General features: G+C 24.2%; 2 protein-coding genes across 2 annotated transcripts in view; one reads left to right on the top strand and one right to left on the bottom strand.

Moving 5' to 3' along the window:
- The first annotated feature begins 1,973 nt into the window (after positions 1-1,973).
- Positions 1,974-13,941, top strand: LOC100871262 (uncharacterized). Its single transcript, XM_086917373.1, is given in 5 exon segments — positions 1,974-2,220; positions 3,036-3,113; positions 9,024-9,104; positions 10,081-12,049; positions 12,052-13,941. Coding segments are annotated over 5 exon segments (2,739 nt in total). The 5' UTR covers positions 1,974-2,202; the 3' UTR covers positions 12,645-13,941.
- Positions 13,942-14,719: 778 nt separating this feature from the next.
- Positions 14,720-16,663, bottom strand: part of mgl (low-density lipoprotein receptor-related protein megalin) — a 33,586-nt gene continuing 31,642 nt past the window's right edge. The window contains exons 17-18 of the mRNA XM_003692566.3: positions 16,433-16,532; positions 14,720-16,281 (exon numbers count right to left, since the gene is read on the bottom strand). Coding sequence (XP_003692614.3) covers positions 16,006-16,281; positions 16,433-16,532 — 376 coding nt within the window. The 3' untranslated portion in view covers positions 14,720-16,005. The remainder of the gene's footprint in view (positions 16,282-16,432; positions 16,533-16,663) is intronic.

The raw sequence follows: 16,663 nt of genomic DNA, 5'->3' as shown, positions 1-16,663 counted from the left end.
TGATGGTTAGTATATCGTATGATATATATTCTATATTATATTACATGCATGGTTAAGCTATAAAAGCTTGCGTGATTTTGATTGTTAATCCATTCACAATTATCAATTAAATTATTATTTGGATTTATAATTTTCTCTCCGTTATTAAATAATAATTACGAATAATAATATTATTAATTGTATTATCAAACTATATATTATCAAATATAATAATGGTATCACTCAGATATGAATGCACTTATGCATATCATTTCTTTATAAAATTGTATATATAATGTTAATATATTCATGGAATTTTGGAAGATTTAAAAATCTAAATAAATATAAAATATATGATATATAAAAATATATGATTGTTATTAAATTATAAGCAATTTAAATTTCTGTTAAATGAAATAAGTCAAATAATAATATAACGGAGATAAAACTATTTCATTATATCTATTTCATTTTGTTAACATAAATATTAATTGTTTACAATTTAATATATAAGTTTCAATCAAATTTTTGCATTTTTGTGTTTATTTTGATTTCTTGAAAAATTTAAAAATACGAATATATACGAATATATTAATATTCTATATTATATTAATATATATTATATATTTTTTCAATTATGAGAATACTCAACTTCTATTTATTCTAATAAGATTACACTATTATGTAATCTCATTAGAATAAAATAGTGAAAGATAATTGAAAGTAAAGAATGAAATCGAATAATTAGGATGGGATTATTTTTTGTTTTCCTTTTTATTCAGTTCTAATTATACAAAAAAGAATCACATGTCATCAAACGAAACTGTTTCAAAATATAATAATTAATCTATTTTGACGAATTCTGCTTAAGAAGTGATACTCTATTAATGTATTTTATATTATGTCCGTTTTTTTTTTCTAGAAATATATTAGATATATATTTTTTCAGAATAATATATTGATTAATTAGGTATCAGGAGGTATTCTGGACAAATTGAAATCTACGTAAAAATAATTAAAAACATATGTATGAAATGAATTTTTTATATTATAGAAACATTCTTTTTTTTCTTTTTTAATTATTATTATTTATTTTAAACAAATTTCATTTACTTTATTTGTATAATCATCTTTTCAGGTGAATATTATGCAATACATTTGTGAAATGCAAAGTTAGTTTATATATAACTATCTTGGATAATGATTCGATTATTAATTGCAATAATGGAAGAAAGAAGAAAGGGAAATTATATAGAATCATCAACGATCATCAATGTTGGTTCAAACGATATCACTTTTTTGACATTTCATTTTTATTCCCATTTTTTGTATGCAATTATTAACGAAAATTTAAAATATTATTTAAATAGACATAGATATATTATGCGAAACATATTTTATCTTGAGTTTCAAGAAAATCAAAGAATTTTAAACATAAATGTGATTATTTTTATCATATAGCCGATATTTTGAATGATTGTAATTCGTTTTTAATTAAAAAATTATTCAAAAGCTTTATGCTGAATAATATTTTGAATAACTATTTTCAAATATTTCAAGTAATTATATATTGTATAACAATAAGTTGAGTGATGAAAAATACGAAATGAAAATACAATATATTTAATTAATATTTTTTTATTTAAAATTTAATATTTTTTTCTGTGAATTTATAATGGAAAATTTTTTTAATTTTAAATATTTATTTAATACAAAATTTATCAATAATAAATTCCATATCTTAATTACAGAAATTAGCGGCAATCAACTTTTAAACTTTTTTATTCTTTTTATTTTAATTGATAGTAGTACTAGCAAAATAAAAAAAATTACTAGTTATGAACGTGTTGATTTACAACTTATGCACTATTTCTTGAACTTTTTATAACACATTTCAAGTTCATTTTAATTTTTTATTTGCTTCAAATCACATTTGTCTATATAAAATATCGGCGATGATGAGTATGCGTTTGATATAATCAAGGGATCTTTAGAAGTGATCGTAGCTCTCTTTGAGCTCTTTTGATGCGTGGGGATAACTGGAGCTACCAGTTAAGTCAAGTGTATCGCATCAAGACGAAGTAGTACACTGTTTCTTTTCGGAGTGCGTGCATCGGATCGAGAGGATTGGCAGTCGTATAAGAGAATAGAGAAGAACATCCTGGAAGTCTAGGGAGAGCAGGAATTACTGTTCAACGAGTTATTAATCAGCATATAAAAGACATGAATCTGCACTATTTCGTAAGTGGTTTTTATCCTACTTTCATTATTATATTTTTCATTTTGTAATTTTATAAAATTAATTTTATAAATTCATATAAAATTGTGAAAATATTTATTCGAATATTAGAGTAGGAGATAAATACCGTAACAAAAGAATAATGTTTGAATTTTTGATAAAAATTCAAATTAAAAAATTTAATATTTAATGAGCTTTTATATTATCAGTTTAAAAAAATGTTCAGAAATTTAAATTAATGTTCAGTTATGTAATTTGTAAGTACATTACATTATAAAATAAATAGAAAGTGATTAAATCTGTAATACAATTCCATTAAAGAATTGAAAGTAAGCTTGGAATAATAGTATTAATTAACATTCAATGTGTTAATAATAAGTTATATATATATATATATTTATTAATTAATAATTACTATTAGCAAAGAGATTAATATTTCATTTTATAATAATAATATATATTATATATTCATTATATTCTTTATGTTGTTCACATTATGATCCGAGTAATTTTTTCAAATGATAAAATTATTTCATGTTGTATTATTGATTATAATTTCATTTAATTTATCAAACATTCTATTAAAGATTAAATTATTTTCATTATTAAAAATTTTGCGAGGAAGAAATATTAAAAAAATAAATTTCAATGATTTAATAATCCATTTGTTATATATGATTTATTATATTTTTATTATTTTATTTTTATGTATCCTATTTATTGTTGATCATAATTTTTTTATCGATATATAAGAAGATGTATCATATGTGGTAGAAAAGGAAAAAGGAATTGATGAAACAAATCTCTTCTTTTTCAGATTTCTGTGGTTATATGGATAGCAACCGTGACAGCGACATTGGAATCTGATTCCAATGAAAACTGGAGCAACGAAAAGGTAAATGTAAACTTTTCTATTATAATATACAATTTCCAAATTTTTTTCCAAATAATTTTATTTTCCCAATGATGATTTCAACTGCTTATTGCTTATTGAGATATATTTGTATTCAATATATATATTTGTTTCAAATATCCAAATCAAACGTTACAGAATTTTATACTTCTATTTATATATATTTTTTTAATTAAATTATTTTTTTCTTGATTATAATTTTTATTTAATATTATATATAATTTTTAATGTTAATTTTATTTCGATTAAATGATTTTTCATTTTTATTTTTCTTTTTTAAATTGAATCATATTATTATTATACATATTATTATAAAAATTTATATTTTTTGTTATCTTATAAGAATTAAATAATATACCTCTTCATCAAAAAGATATTTTATTTCATTTAAAATTTTTATTAAATTTGATAATATTTGTTATAAGAAAACAGAATTCCTCTTCATAACGTAAAAGTTCAGATTAGATAACAGCTTGCAATCCGAGAGAATTTCAATTATCAAATAGGAGAAACGATGCTGTCGAGGACGTATTAATATCGTATCTATCTCGAGAAATTTACCAAACCATTCATTTTCCATCCCTCTTCAGTAGTCTTCATAACTTAGAAAGTTTTTCTTATATATTTACGATGAAATTAATGCATCGCATATTATTGCTCATAATACTTAGGTGGAACTACTGACCACTCAATTCACCAATTTCTTGACGTGACACTGATCACAAGAAAATAATTAGTTGTCAAGAAATTTTATTTCACTAATGTCAATAAATAAGTTGATCGATGCAAACAAAATTAATAGATTTACAAATTTCATAATTTAATTAAAAAGTTGTTAAACATATTATTATTTGGAAAGAATTTAAATCATTTTCCTTGTTATTAAATAATAACGAGAATAAAAAAGGATAAAAAAATCCAATATGTGTTGTTTTTGTATATGATGTTTTCTTTAATTAAATTTCATAAATTAGATGAGACTATTACTTTTCTATTATATTTATTACGATATTATTATAATAAAGCTTTTCAGGAAATCCATTTTTATTATTTCAATCTATATCAAATATTATAAATTGGAGAAACTCCAATTTGCCTGCCTTGAGAATGCAATTGTGAACCAATCTCGAAGCATTAGTTATACGGAGTAAACAATGCAGAACAAGTTTCGTTGCCTTACGTAAATCGGAAGAAGAACCTTTCACGCATAACCCCCACAGATTGAAGACACCATACGACATCCTTAACCTCCAAGCATAGAAATCTTTAACCTCGATCTACTTGCGGGCGTCATTCGAGTGCTACTTCGTGTATTGCTACCCGCCTTGAATATGCTTATACAATGTTGATCATGTAATTAATTTTTACGTGCAGTCGATATTTTTTTTAGAAAAACGTTTATGTTTTTGAAAATTGAATATCACGTAAGAGATATAGAGATAGAAATTTTATTAATATTATATATATGTATATATACATATATACAGAATTATATAATATACAGAAAATTGATATAAAATTATAGATTTATAGATTTTAGATATCTGTCAACTTAAGCTTAAATCTGTCAACAAGCTAAAAAAAATTTAATCGTAGTGATAGTGTTTTATGCAATTTATTCATTCATTTATTTATTTATTTATTTATTTGCTTAATTGTATATTCATTGTATTTTTAATTGCATAAAAAGAAATATATATTTATTGGATTAATTTTATAATTATTTTTTTATATATATAGAAATATAAAGCGATATTAAAATATTGTATGATGAGAGTTCAAAGAAGTTCTCGAAAATCTTACTTTAGAAAAATTGTTAAAAATTTTTTGTTGGTTCTAGTTACCAGTTGTGAAACATAGTCTTCCAGTCAACCTTCATTTTAGGTGAAAGTCGTCCTTAACCTTCGCATGCTGCCTAGGTCATTTCACTCGTGTCTCATTCTCTTCCTGCAAATCCATCTAACAAAATATAGTTTACACTTTCCCTCTATGTCTCTACTTAGAAAATGCTTATTCACAAACAATATTATATGTCATTACACGGTTCGAGAAACGACTAAAATACTCGAATGTTCTTTGCTTATCTATCACAAGTTTTAAAGTATATACTTAAATCCATTTAATTTTATGACAGGAAATACAAGTTTGTATAATCGTCTCGTTTTAAATAGGATTGATGGTTTTAGATTTAATCTTTGCTGAATTTAATATAATCTAGTAAAATTTATTATTGATTGAAATGTTTATCTAATTTTATTATTTTTGTTACATAATTTTTATTTTATTAATTTTTGTAATCTAAATTAATTTCATCAAATTTTATAAATCATTTAAAATTATATTATAATTCACTTTGATATTATATCTTATTAATCTTTATAATTTATTGACTCAAATGATTATTATAATTTGATTTTCATGTTATATTTATCTTAAATTGTTATATGTTAATGATTATCTAGCAAATTATTGAAGTTTTACATTAAATATTATTTCGTTTATTCTCATCGTTATATATTAAATTCCTGAGATAAGGGCAAGATCATTTCATAGTCATTCTACTTTCTCTTCAAATATAATTCTGTAGGTCACTTGTGCTTTCTGTCCAACATGAAATGAAATCTCCTGTAATTAGAGTTTATAATTTGCATGATTCATAAAGGAAAAAAATATTATTCAATCATTAATTGCTAGAAATCTAATAATTAAAAGTCATCGATTAGAAACAGAATAAAATATAAAATATTGTTTAATTATTGGTTCAGAGAAAATATATGATAATATTCTATTATTACTCTTCATATCTTCACTTATTTTTCTTTTTTATTTTTAACGAAGAAAAACATATATACATATATGAATATTTATGCAATTAAATTAATAATTTTACATAAAATTTTAATATTCAAAAATTAAGACATATTTATTTACAAAAGATAATTAGAGGTTCCTTTGGAGACTATTGAAGAAGAATCTGTTTTGGAAAAAAGCGAATACTTTCTCCACGCACTTTCGGATGAAAGCTGATTGACCCACCTACTGTCAAAAATTCGATGTAAACAATCCTGTTTGTTTCCTTTCTCTTTCTCTTCTCCTCCTATTCCTCTTTCACGAAGCGATAAATCCTTTTATAATTTTCTTTTACATTTCCTCTGCTCCAATTTAACTTAACTTTAATTTAATTATCAGTTTACACATTTCAAAAAAAAAAAAAAATCGCTATATCGCTAATAATTAAATATCTGAAGAAATTTTTCACTTGTAATCCAATCCCAAGAGAAATTTTCCTCCATAATTAAGAAAATTTTTATGAACTTCTTGTGAAAGGGAACTTCTTTTCTGCCAGGGATTAAATTTCTGGAGACATATTTATTAGAATTACATGCTATAAAAAGCGGAAGATTTTTAAAAGTATAATAACCACGCAGTCTCTGACAAAGACATTGATCATTCCTTTGGTTCTTTTTCTTTTCTTTCTTTTTTTTTTTTTTCAATGAGGCATAAAATAGTGAAAGTGCTGTCCTTTGTTGATCGCGTGTCTGAAAAGAATGTTCCAGCAGGACAATTTTGCACACGTAACTACGCTATAAAAACAAATTCCGCTTATTTACAAACGTTTTGCTCTCTTTCTTCTACTCCGAATGAAAGGGAAGTTAATGTCTTAATTTTTTCTGAAGTATTCATTTCAACGGTAAAAGTATCTTTTTCATTGGATAATTGCTAAACTATGATTAATGTGATTTTAATTATTATAAAACCGTAATAAATAAGAACTGAATCCTTCTTCAAAGTTTCACTTAATAATGTCTTTTTTTAATCATTTTTGATCTCATCTTGCGAAACATTATTCAACGATCATTCTCAATATTCTGAAAAAAATTCAGAACAAGTGAAAACAGCGATATGACTTCATTCGGGGAATCCCCCCATTTGGGAAGAAAAACTTCGAAGAACCTTCCCAAGTCACATCGTAAATTTCTCCAGTAGTTCTTTCTAGCAATTATCAGACCAGTTCTCTAGAGAATTCGTCGGAAATGGTTAAACTTTTGCCGTGTAAAAACACAATAATTCTATGAAATATATAAAAACTTTTTTATGCTACAATAAAAAAAAATTGTTAATTTAAAAACAAATAAAAAATAGTCCATTTGAAAGCAAATTATGATATGAAATATGATAAGATTGATAAGAAGAAATTGAAGAAAACTATTCTTCTAAGTTTTTTTGATAATGCATTTCAATATAAGTTTGATTAAAATAGCTTGCTTTTGATAAGATCCACGACTGATGCACAACTCTCACTGGTTTTTCTTTTGCACAAGCTGCAAGAATGCGGCGCGCATCTTTTCCCGTTTCGCCTTTCTTCTCGCTCGAATGGTACTGGAGAAAGGGAGACCGGTAGTGGTACCGTAATGTCCACCTTTCTCTCATCTCGTCTGGCCAGCGTTATTTTCAACCTCCTCGCACTCGATGATATTCCATTTAAGCAAAAATTCTGTATTTTACCATTCCGCATCTTCTATGATCTCTTTCGATTCACTCTTCAATTTCTAGGAGGATACAATTTAAAAAGAAAAATTAATCAATTTACAAAATTTCTTTTTGAACAAGGGACACTCCAACAAGGGATAAATATATATAAATTAAAAATTAATTGAAATAATTCTATATTTTTTCAAGAGAAAATTTTTATTTTGTCGATCTCTGTCGATCATTCTGTTTTTCTTTTGCCATTCCTGAAGAGACATTGAAATTGTATTGAAAACGAAAATTTCGTTTAAGAATTCTCGTTTAAATTCTCAATTATATTGATGTAAGTCCTCATAAAATATAATTTTCAATCAGTTAGTAAAAAAAAAAAATTAATCCTTGAAAAATGTTATTGTGCACTTTTTTCGAAGTTTTCAAAGAAACATTAAATTTACCAAAAATAGAAACTTCTTCTTCAGGAGTTGTTTAAAGGATCATAAAGCGTTTTCTTCGGTTATCTAAAAGATTCTTTTTTTCAATTATCTAATTAATAAATAAAGAATTTCATATTTTTTGATCATTATTTTTATCAAAATTATCAAGTTAAACAATTTTCTATTCTTGTTTGGCCACACTTAGAGCCAAGAGTTTCATTTCTAGAACCTCTTCATGATCTGTTTTCTACTTCTACTATGAACAAATTGGGTCAGATGCTCGGCCTCGCCCATTGACTCGTGTCTCAATGAGTGGTACAGCCTGTACAGAGTATCGCTTCTCTCATTGGAACTTCACTTCTTCTAATGGAAAAGATTAAATGGAAAAACATTAATTTAATTTAATTTAATTAAAAATATTAGTTCAAATATTCTTACCATTTTTCAAGTATTTTTTAAAATTACATTCTAATTTTTAAACTTTTTTTTAATATTCTATATATATAAAATTGAAAAACTTTTTTGAAGAAAGATTCGTGAAACAAAATGAATATTGACTAAATTGTGATAAAAATTTAAATTCTATTTTTTTAATTGCTTTCATTTTTCTACATTGATTATATTTTGATTATTAAAGATTATTAAAGAGTATATTAATAATCATTTAAAATTTTATTGAATTACAAGGTAAAGTATAAATGTGATTTTTTTTTTCAAAATTTTTGAAAGCTTAAAATCTAAATTGAGAAATTTTTAAAAAAATTATGTCAAAAAAATATGTTGATAATGTAAAATAAAATTTTTATATTTGAAGCTTCATTATGGAATAAAATCTGATATTCTTCCATCCAAAATTCTTTTACAGAAGTTTTTTTAGAATACACTTATGAACATAAACATAATTAGATATTCAAAAAAAGAAAGAGATCAAACATCTCGAAGATCATCGTTACAATATCAAAATGAAAGAACCTTTAATTTCTTTCAGACTGAAAAACCTGATAATAAAGAAGAAGAGGCGTCGCTGGTTGTCAAATTTATTAACAGAAACGAAAAAAATCATAAAATGGTTAGTATTGATTATTCGTATTGAGTAACTGGAAATCCTTTACGTGCCATATTCATATATATATATATCGATTTTCGGATCGGGATAAATTTTTAATGTAACATAAAATATTAAAAAATCAATATTTTGAGAAAAAATATAAAACATAAAAATAATATGTATGTCACAAAAAAAAATATTAAGTAAATCCTTGGAATTTATTCATTTTCACAAAATATTATAAAAAAAAAACTATAAAACTATAAAATAATATAAGTATCGTAATTAATAGAAAAAAATATAAATGAAATATCTTATTAAGATAAAAATGACTTTTAATAGATCTATGAATAATCGATTTTTCAACTCGAGGAACAGCGATTTCCTCGCTTTCCCTTCCTGATTAGTGGAAAGTAATTCGCTTTCGATGCCACCAGCATTAACTAATCATATCGAAAAATATTTGCGTCATTCCATTCAATGATAAATATGTGTAAAAAAAAATGAATATTTTTTTTCAACATACGTGACATAAACATAACTTATTTTTAACAAACCAAAATAAAGGAAGATCATTCTTTAAATAATTGATCATATGAAGAAATTCATATGTATTGCGTATTTTCATTTTTCAATAATCTTCTTAAATATGCACTTTTACTATGTACTATTATTATGTTAAGTGCAATGATGTTTAATTTTGCAACAATTTTTTTCATTGCATTTCGTTCATATTCGTTTTTTTTAAATATATATAAATATTTGTAAATATTCGTAATTCATTGTAATATTTATCTAAAAATAAAAATTTTTCTTCTTTTTCTTTATTAAAATAATTTAAATTAATCGCAATCAAAGATATTATATTTGATTAATTATTTAAGGATTTATATATTAATATTCATAAAAATATTCATAAGAAATTTTTAAATATATCTCTTCTCCATTAGTAATATATCTCAAAATTAATAATTCAATTATGTTTTTTTTTTTCCAGAATGAATCCCAACAGCAATTTTCCATGCAAGTAGTTCAACCATATGTTCTGCCTCTAAACATAAAAAACATATCAGAAAATACTTCAAACGAATCGTTGGATGATATTTCAAAATTAGAAAAAATTAATCAAAGTGTAACTAACGAAGCAGTCACAATTCAATATAATCCTTCTCAAGAGGTCATTGTACAAAATTTGACAACCACTAAATATTCTCTTCAGAATATTGGTTCCAATGATCTTCGTCAAATGAATTCCGAAGAAAATATAGATGGTGAAGGGATAAAAGAATTTGGGCAACGAGTTCGTTCATTGAGATCAAAAAACAATGAAAATCATGATCGATTTAGACAGTTTTTCAATATTCCATCTTCTTCTGAGGATCATAGAAAACATTATAGAAAAAATTTTCATTCCTATAAAAAATTAAATAATTCAAATAATAATCATAATGCATTCTCGAAAGATCAACTCCCTTTTATTCTAACAAAAAGTACAAAATTTCAGAGAACTTTAAAACAAAAAGAAACCGAAGAAGACTATACCGATAATCCAACTACAATCAAAAATACTCTTACAACGACTTCTGCTCCTATAGTATCGGTTTCTTTGGGAAAATTTTCTGGACCAATAGTAGTTCCTGATTTTCCACAACAAAAGAAATACTCTTATGAAAATACAGATAATTATACCAAAAGCAATGAAGTATCGAAATCAATTATAGAACCGTTAAAATCAAAAGTGTCAGAAAATGGTTATCTAGCAGCATCAACTATTATTTTAAATCCTCTTCAAGTTGGTATTGCCTTGATGAATGCAGGACAAGATCTAAATTCAGTCAATGATCAAGATACTTTGAAAAAATTATATCTTCAGAATGAAACTAATATTGTAAAAACTACTGAAATTGATAGTGAAAGTTTAATTCAGAGTGATGTTTCAGATTTTAAAAACTCCAGCTTCCAGAATGATCAAATATCACAACAGAATTCTGAAGTAATGGTCACGAATTCGCCATCTCAATTAGTGGAGATTCAAAAATCAGTGGAAATATTTCATACAGCACCTATCCAAGAAATTCATTATCCTGTCGAATTTGTACCTAATATTCAACAACCTTTGGTAAAACAACATATTCAAGAAGATTATAGAAAACCTGTGAAAAGTCAGCTCAAAGATCAAAGGCCAAGTCAGATTAATGTATATAAAAACAATGAGATTTTGGACGAAAATATTTCTTCAAATAATCAAGAACGCAATCGTTATGAATATACCTCAAATGAAAATGATGTTATTTATCCGGCAAATAGTGATCAAATTAATCAAACTTTAGCTATTACTCATCCTGTGGAAACTAAATCCACTATTGGAGCTAAGGAGCAAATAAATACTGCTCAATATGATCAAATAATAATTAAACAATCTAGATTTCAAGGATATCCTGAGACTAGCGTTAAACAGAATAATTATGAGATACCGAAAAAATCAATCTCCATTATTCCACAGCCAAGAGGAGTCGATAAGACTTTATCAAGTCTGACTAATCAGGAAAATCTTCAAGGAACTCAAGAATTGTCTCAAGTTCTGTTAACGAAGGTTACAAGTGAGTTACCAACTGAACAAAAATTTTTGATATCAGTACCACAATCATATTCTGTAGAAAAAAATATTCATCATCCAGTAGAAGAAGGTATAATAGAGAAGAAGGTATTCCCATTGGAGAAAGTAATAGAAAAACAAATAACAATTCCTCAGCCATTCCCCATACACATACCAATAGATAGAGTTATAGAAAAACAAATACGAATCCCGTATCCTGTGCATGTGGAGAAGGTAGTTGAAAAAAAAATACCAATTGCCATTCAGAAGTTTGTTATACCTCTGCCAATTCACTTCAGAGTTCCTCAACCTGTTCCAATTTCAGCAGAAAAAGTGATAGAGAAGTCTATCCCGATTCCAGTACCAGAAAAATTTTACCTAGGCCATATTCTATGGAAATCGAGAAGAATAGACCATTTTCCTTAGAAAATACCAAACTTGTTAAATTAAATTCAATTTATAATCTACAAGGTGATTATCAGCAACCATTAAGACAGAATTTCCAGTCATTAGAACCTTATGATAATGAACAGGGTTATTACAATTCAACGATGCAATATTATAATCAAGAGTATTTAAGCTTAAATCGTCCTCATACTAGGCAACCATCATTAATACACATGTCACCAAAAAAGTTTGTACCATATGGGATTCAATATCCATCCCATTCAGTAACTTATTCGATGAATAATGGTAATTTAATTGCTTATGGGAGAATTTCAGAGAAAGATAAAATCAAAAATGAATACGTGGGTCCAGTACCAAGAAAATTGCAAACTTCTCTTGGGACGCAATCGAAATCTTTATATTCGTCATCAGATATACAGACAACTTTAAGAAGAACAAGGCAAGAAGTAATGGGGAATAGTGGAAACTTTAGACAGTCAAAAATGGAATATGGATTTAAACCGCCTATGGTACCTTCTGTTCAATATGATGAACAAACTGCAACTAAAGTAGAATAATTTGGATAAATTTTTAAAACTGTTATTTTTTAAATTTGAAGATTCAATCTTCAAAAATTTAGTTATAATCTTTTTATTATTTTCTACTCTGAATATTTTTTCTGGTATTTTAAATTTTTAATTATTTCGCATATTATTTGATTTATCGATGTCATTTTATTAATTTTATTAATTAGAATTCTCAATTTCGTGTTTTAATTATTTTTCTGAAGAAAAGTCTATAATATTTTTCCTATTCTTTTAAAATTATTTTTGAAAAAAAAAATATAAATTTTTTTAATATACAATTCTTCTCTTTTAACAAAAAATACTATAATTGAATATTTAATTCATAGAAATGATAATATTTATTCAACTATTATTTGAAAAATTTTTCTCAATAACGTAGCATTTATTTTTTAACTGAACGTAAATTAATTTCATTAAGTATGAAGGAATTCTATCATGTTACTATTCTACTACATTTATTATTTACTTTTAAATTCACAATCAACACATTAAGATATTTCATTTCTAATTTCTTTTTACTATTTTTTTTTATTATTTTTTTCTTTTTTTAATATTTTAATGAAATATTTACTCAATTTTTATATATTATTTCTTAATGAGTTAATATTATGTAAATATAAAAATATAGGAAAATTTATCACAATAAAATATAGTATATACACATATTACTACTTATAATTTTCATATTATTATAAAATTCTTCTTTTTCTTATTATTATTATTATATTTATTATAAATGCAAATGCATTTTAAAAGATATATATAATTATATATAATTCATGATATATGATATATATTTAATCAAAAATTTCGTTAATTTGATGAATTTTATATTTTTGATTTTATTCATTTAAATATATATTTTAAATAATAAAGACTGATAAAGACTATATAGCATAGAAAATAATATATAGAATTTTTATATATTCAAATATAACAACATAATTCAGAATTTAATAAATTATGATGCCATTCTAATTAAATTTATTATAAAATTATAAGTAACGTTTTTTTAATTACAAAAACATGAATTAAGAAGCTGTACAATTTTATTAAAAATATTTTTTAATAATTAAGATTATTTAATATTTTTATATTTTAGTTATTATTTTATATATATTCTTTATAACAAAACAATTATTTATATTTCATTTCTTAATTTTATAATTTCAGACTTTAATAATAATATTAATATATAACTAAAATAATATATAACTGGTTTATAGTTTCCTTTTTGTACGTTCATTAAATTATCTATAATACCAAATAAACTTGTTTTTATAAAGAATATTATTCTTAATTGTTTTCCACTCTATTTTCACAATTAAATATTTACAGGTAGAAGGAATGTACAATGATAAAATTCAATGTTTATTCTTGGACGGTACCTGTTTAATTACTCAATTGCTCAAACGATATATATATATATATATATATATATATATAATGATATTGTTCAAACGATATATATATATATATATATAAACAATCATCATTTTTTATCTCAATAAAAAATACAGAAAATACTGATGTAATTAAAAATAATAATAATTAAAACATAATAATTAAAACTCTGGAGCCCTGCCCAAGAGATAAAGTCATTCCTGATAATGATGCGCATTAATTTATCTATACGCATATACATACATACATACGTACATATATATTTATATTTATATATAGATTTTTTTATTTATATAACTTTATGTATAATTTGTAAAGAAGTTGAGTCAGTGATTTTCTTCGTTGATTTGTAAAATCTATATACAATGCATGTTTTACATTACATTTAAAGAAAAAGATATTAAATAATTATTTTACAGTAGAAACTTGATTAAATAATCATAGAATTCTGTAGAATATTCTAAGATAGCCAAGTAATATATTATCTAACATTGCTTTTTAGAATTAAAATATAAATTATAAATTGATAAATTTGTAAATTACTGTTATGATTTGTAAAATATATAGTATTCAACTTGAAAATAAATATAAGTTTGATTTCTAGAAAATTTTATTAATTTGATAATAAATGAATGTTGGAAAAAGAAGTTATTAATCAGGAATTAGATTTAACAATCTGTATAATTTTTTATGCAATATACAACAACAAAAATACACAAATTTTGAAATTATTATATCTTACAATTACGTTTAGTAATTTTAATAATCGAGATTCTACTGTTAAAAAGTAAATCTTTAAGAAAGAAAGAAATAATATAAAAAGATTTCTTTTTCTCACTCATGTTTAGGGTGTACAACAAAAAATGAGTACACTTTGTTTAAAATATTCACCTTGCATATTCGGATCCAATTTGTTATTTTTACAATCACAATTGTTACGGAAGAAAAACTGTACACTGACATTCCTCGCGCATAATCTAAAAAAAAATGTACAAACGCATATAACAACGCTCACATGTAATCAAATAAACTGAAAAGAGAAAACAATTTTTCCTTTTCCAAAATAGATTCGTCTCCTCCAGATCACGAAGAAAACGTTTAATAAGTAAAGTAACTCGTTTATCGAGGTTTTTTTTAACATATGTATAGTCCCTTAAAACCCACTCTAATTCGCCTCTTCAAAAAAAATAATATGGAATGTTTCGCTTCGTTATGGTACATGGACAATATGAAGTTAATATTTTGTGATAATTATATTTACAAGACTTACAAATCGCACCTAAGATGATACAAACTCATCACTAGTTGCACTTTAATCTCAATATATATCAAAAAAACGAATACATTTTTCCCCATTTTATTAATGCTATTATTTATTTATTTTTTTCTGTATTTTAATGTATTCAATTTTGTTATTCTTTCAACATTATTAGTTGAAATTATATTGAGATAGAAGTATCATAGATGCGAGAGTATTCCTATATAAAGCAGTGACATAGTCAGATGCACTCCTGTACCTCTTTGTTTTTAAAATTTCCTATAAATAAGTTATAAATTTATAATTTTATCATATTTCCTTCTAGAATTTTACAGAGACATGTAAAAATTACAAAAAATATATCGAATATTCAGTCTTGAGCTTTATGAAAAATCCCTTTGTCAAAGATAAATAATACTTATATGAATATTAAAAAACTCTATACCATAAAATAATATGATTCAGAACTATTTCAATTTATAAAATATTGATAATTACTATATTCTAAATGAATCAACAACATGCTTTCAGATTTAACAAATAACAATTGTAATAAATTTGTAAATAGATCAATACATCACATTATCATTTATTAGATCCTTAAATCAATATGTTATTTAAGTGACTCTGATTCTTTTCAAAATCATCAAAAAATTCTAACTACATCACTGCACAAAATAGTTAAACTATCTAACACTCGGACTTGTCTTCCTCGACCAACTGCTGCGTGTCCTTTCCCGAATCAATAGGTGTAGGATCAAGCTCTCTTCTTTTTAGATGCAACTGTGGTGGTTCTTTGTGCTGAATACTAGATGGTTTCATTTCAGCTGGTAATTCATATCTGCTGCTTGCACCAGTACCATTTGTCGCACCTGTTTCTGTATTCACTGCATCATACATGGGATTACTGAAATCCCTATTTTTGTTACTAACATCACCAAGATTGTACTCCACATCCAGAGGTTCCTATTTAATAATATAGAGACTACATATAGGAACTAAATATTATATTTCGTTTAATAATATTTAATATTATTTAATACCATTTAATACTCGTAATTATTTTAAAATTTTAAAATATTATATAAAATATAGAAATAGTTATTATAATACATACCATTCTTTCGTGAGCAGGTATACCAAACTCAACATTACTTCCTTGCCTGAAGGATACACTTTGAGCACCAGTTAAACTACTAAGACCTCCAGGTTTTCCACTGCAAAAATCATTGATCATCATTTATTCATCATTTATTCATTATTTATTAATTAGAATAAAAATATTTTAAAAATAAAGAATTTTGGTGATCGTTATTTATAATAAAGTTTAGTTATAAATATCAATATT

This window comes from Apis florea, unplaced genomic scaffold, assembly GCF_048593485.1.
Source record: "Apis florea isolate Af1SG1 unplaced genomic scaffold, ASM4859348v1 contig_2201_pilon, whole genome shotgun sequence".
Lineage (NCBI taxonomy): Eukaryota > Metazoa > Arthropoda > Insecta > Hymenoptera > Apidae > Apis > Apis florea.
Note: the sequence above shows the minus strand (reverse complement) of the source record. Positions and strands in the feature narration are given on the sequence as shown.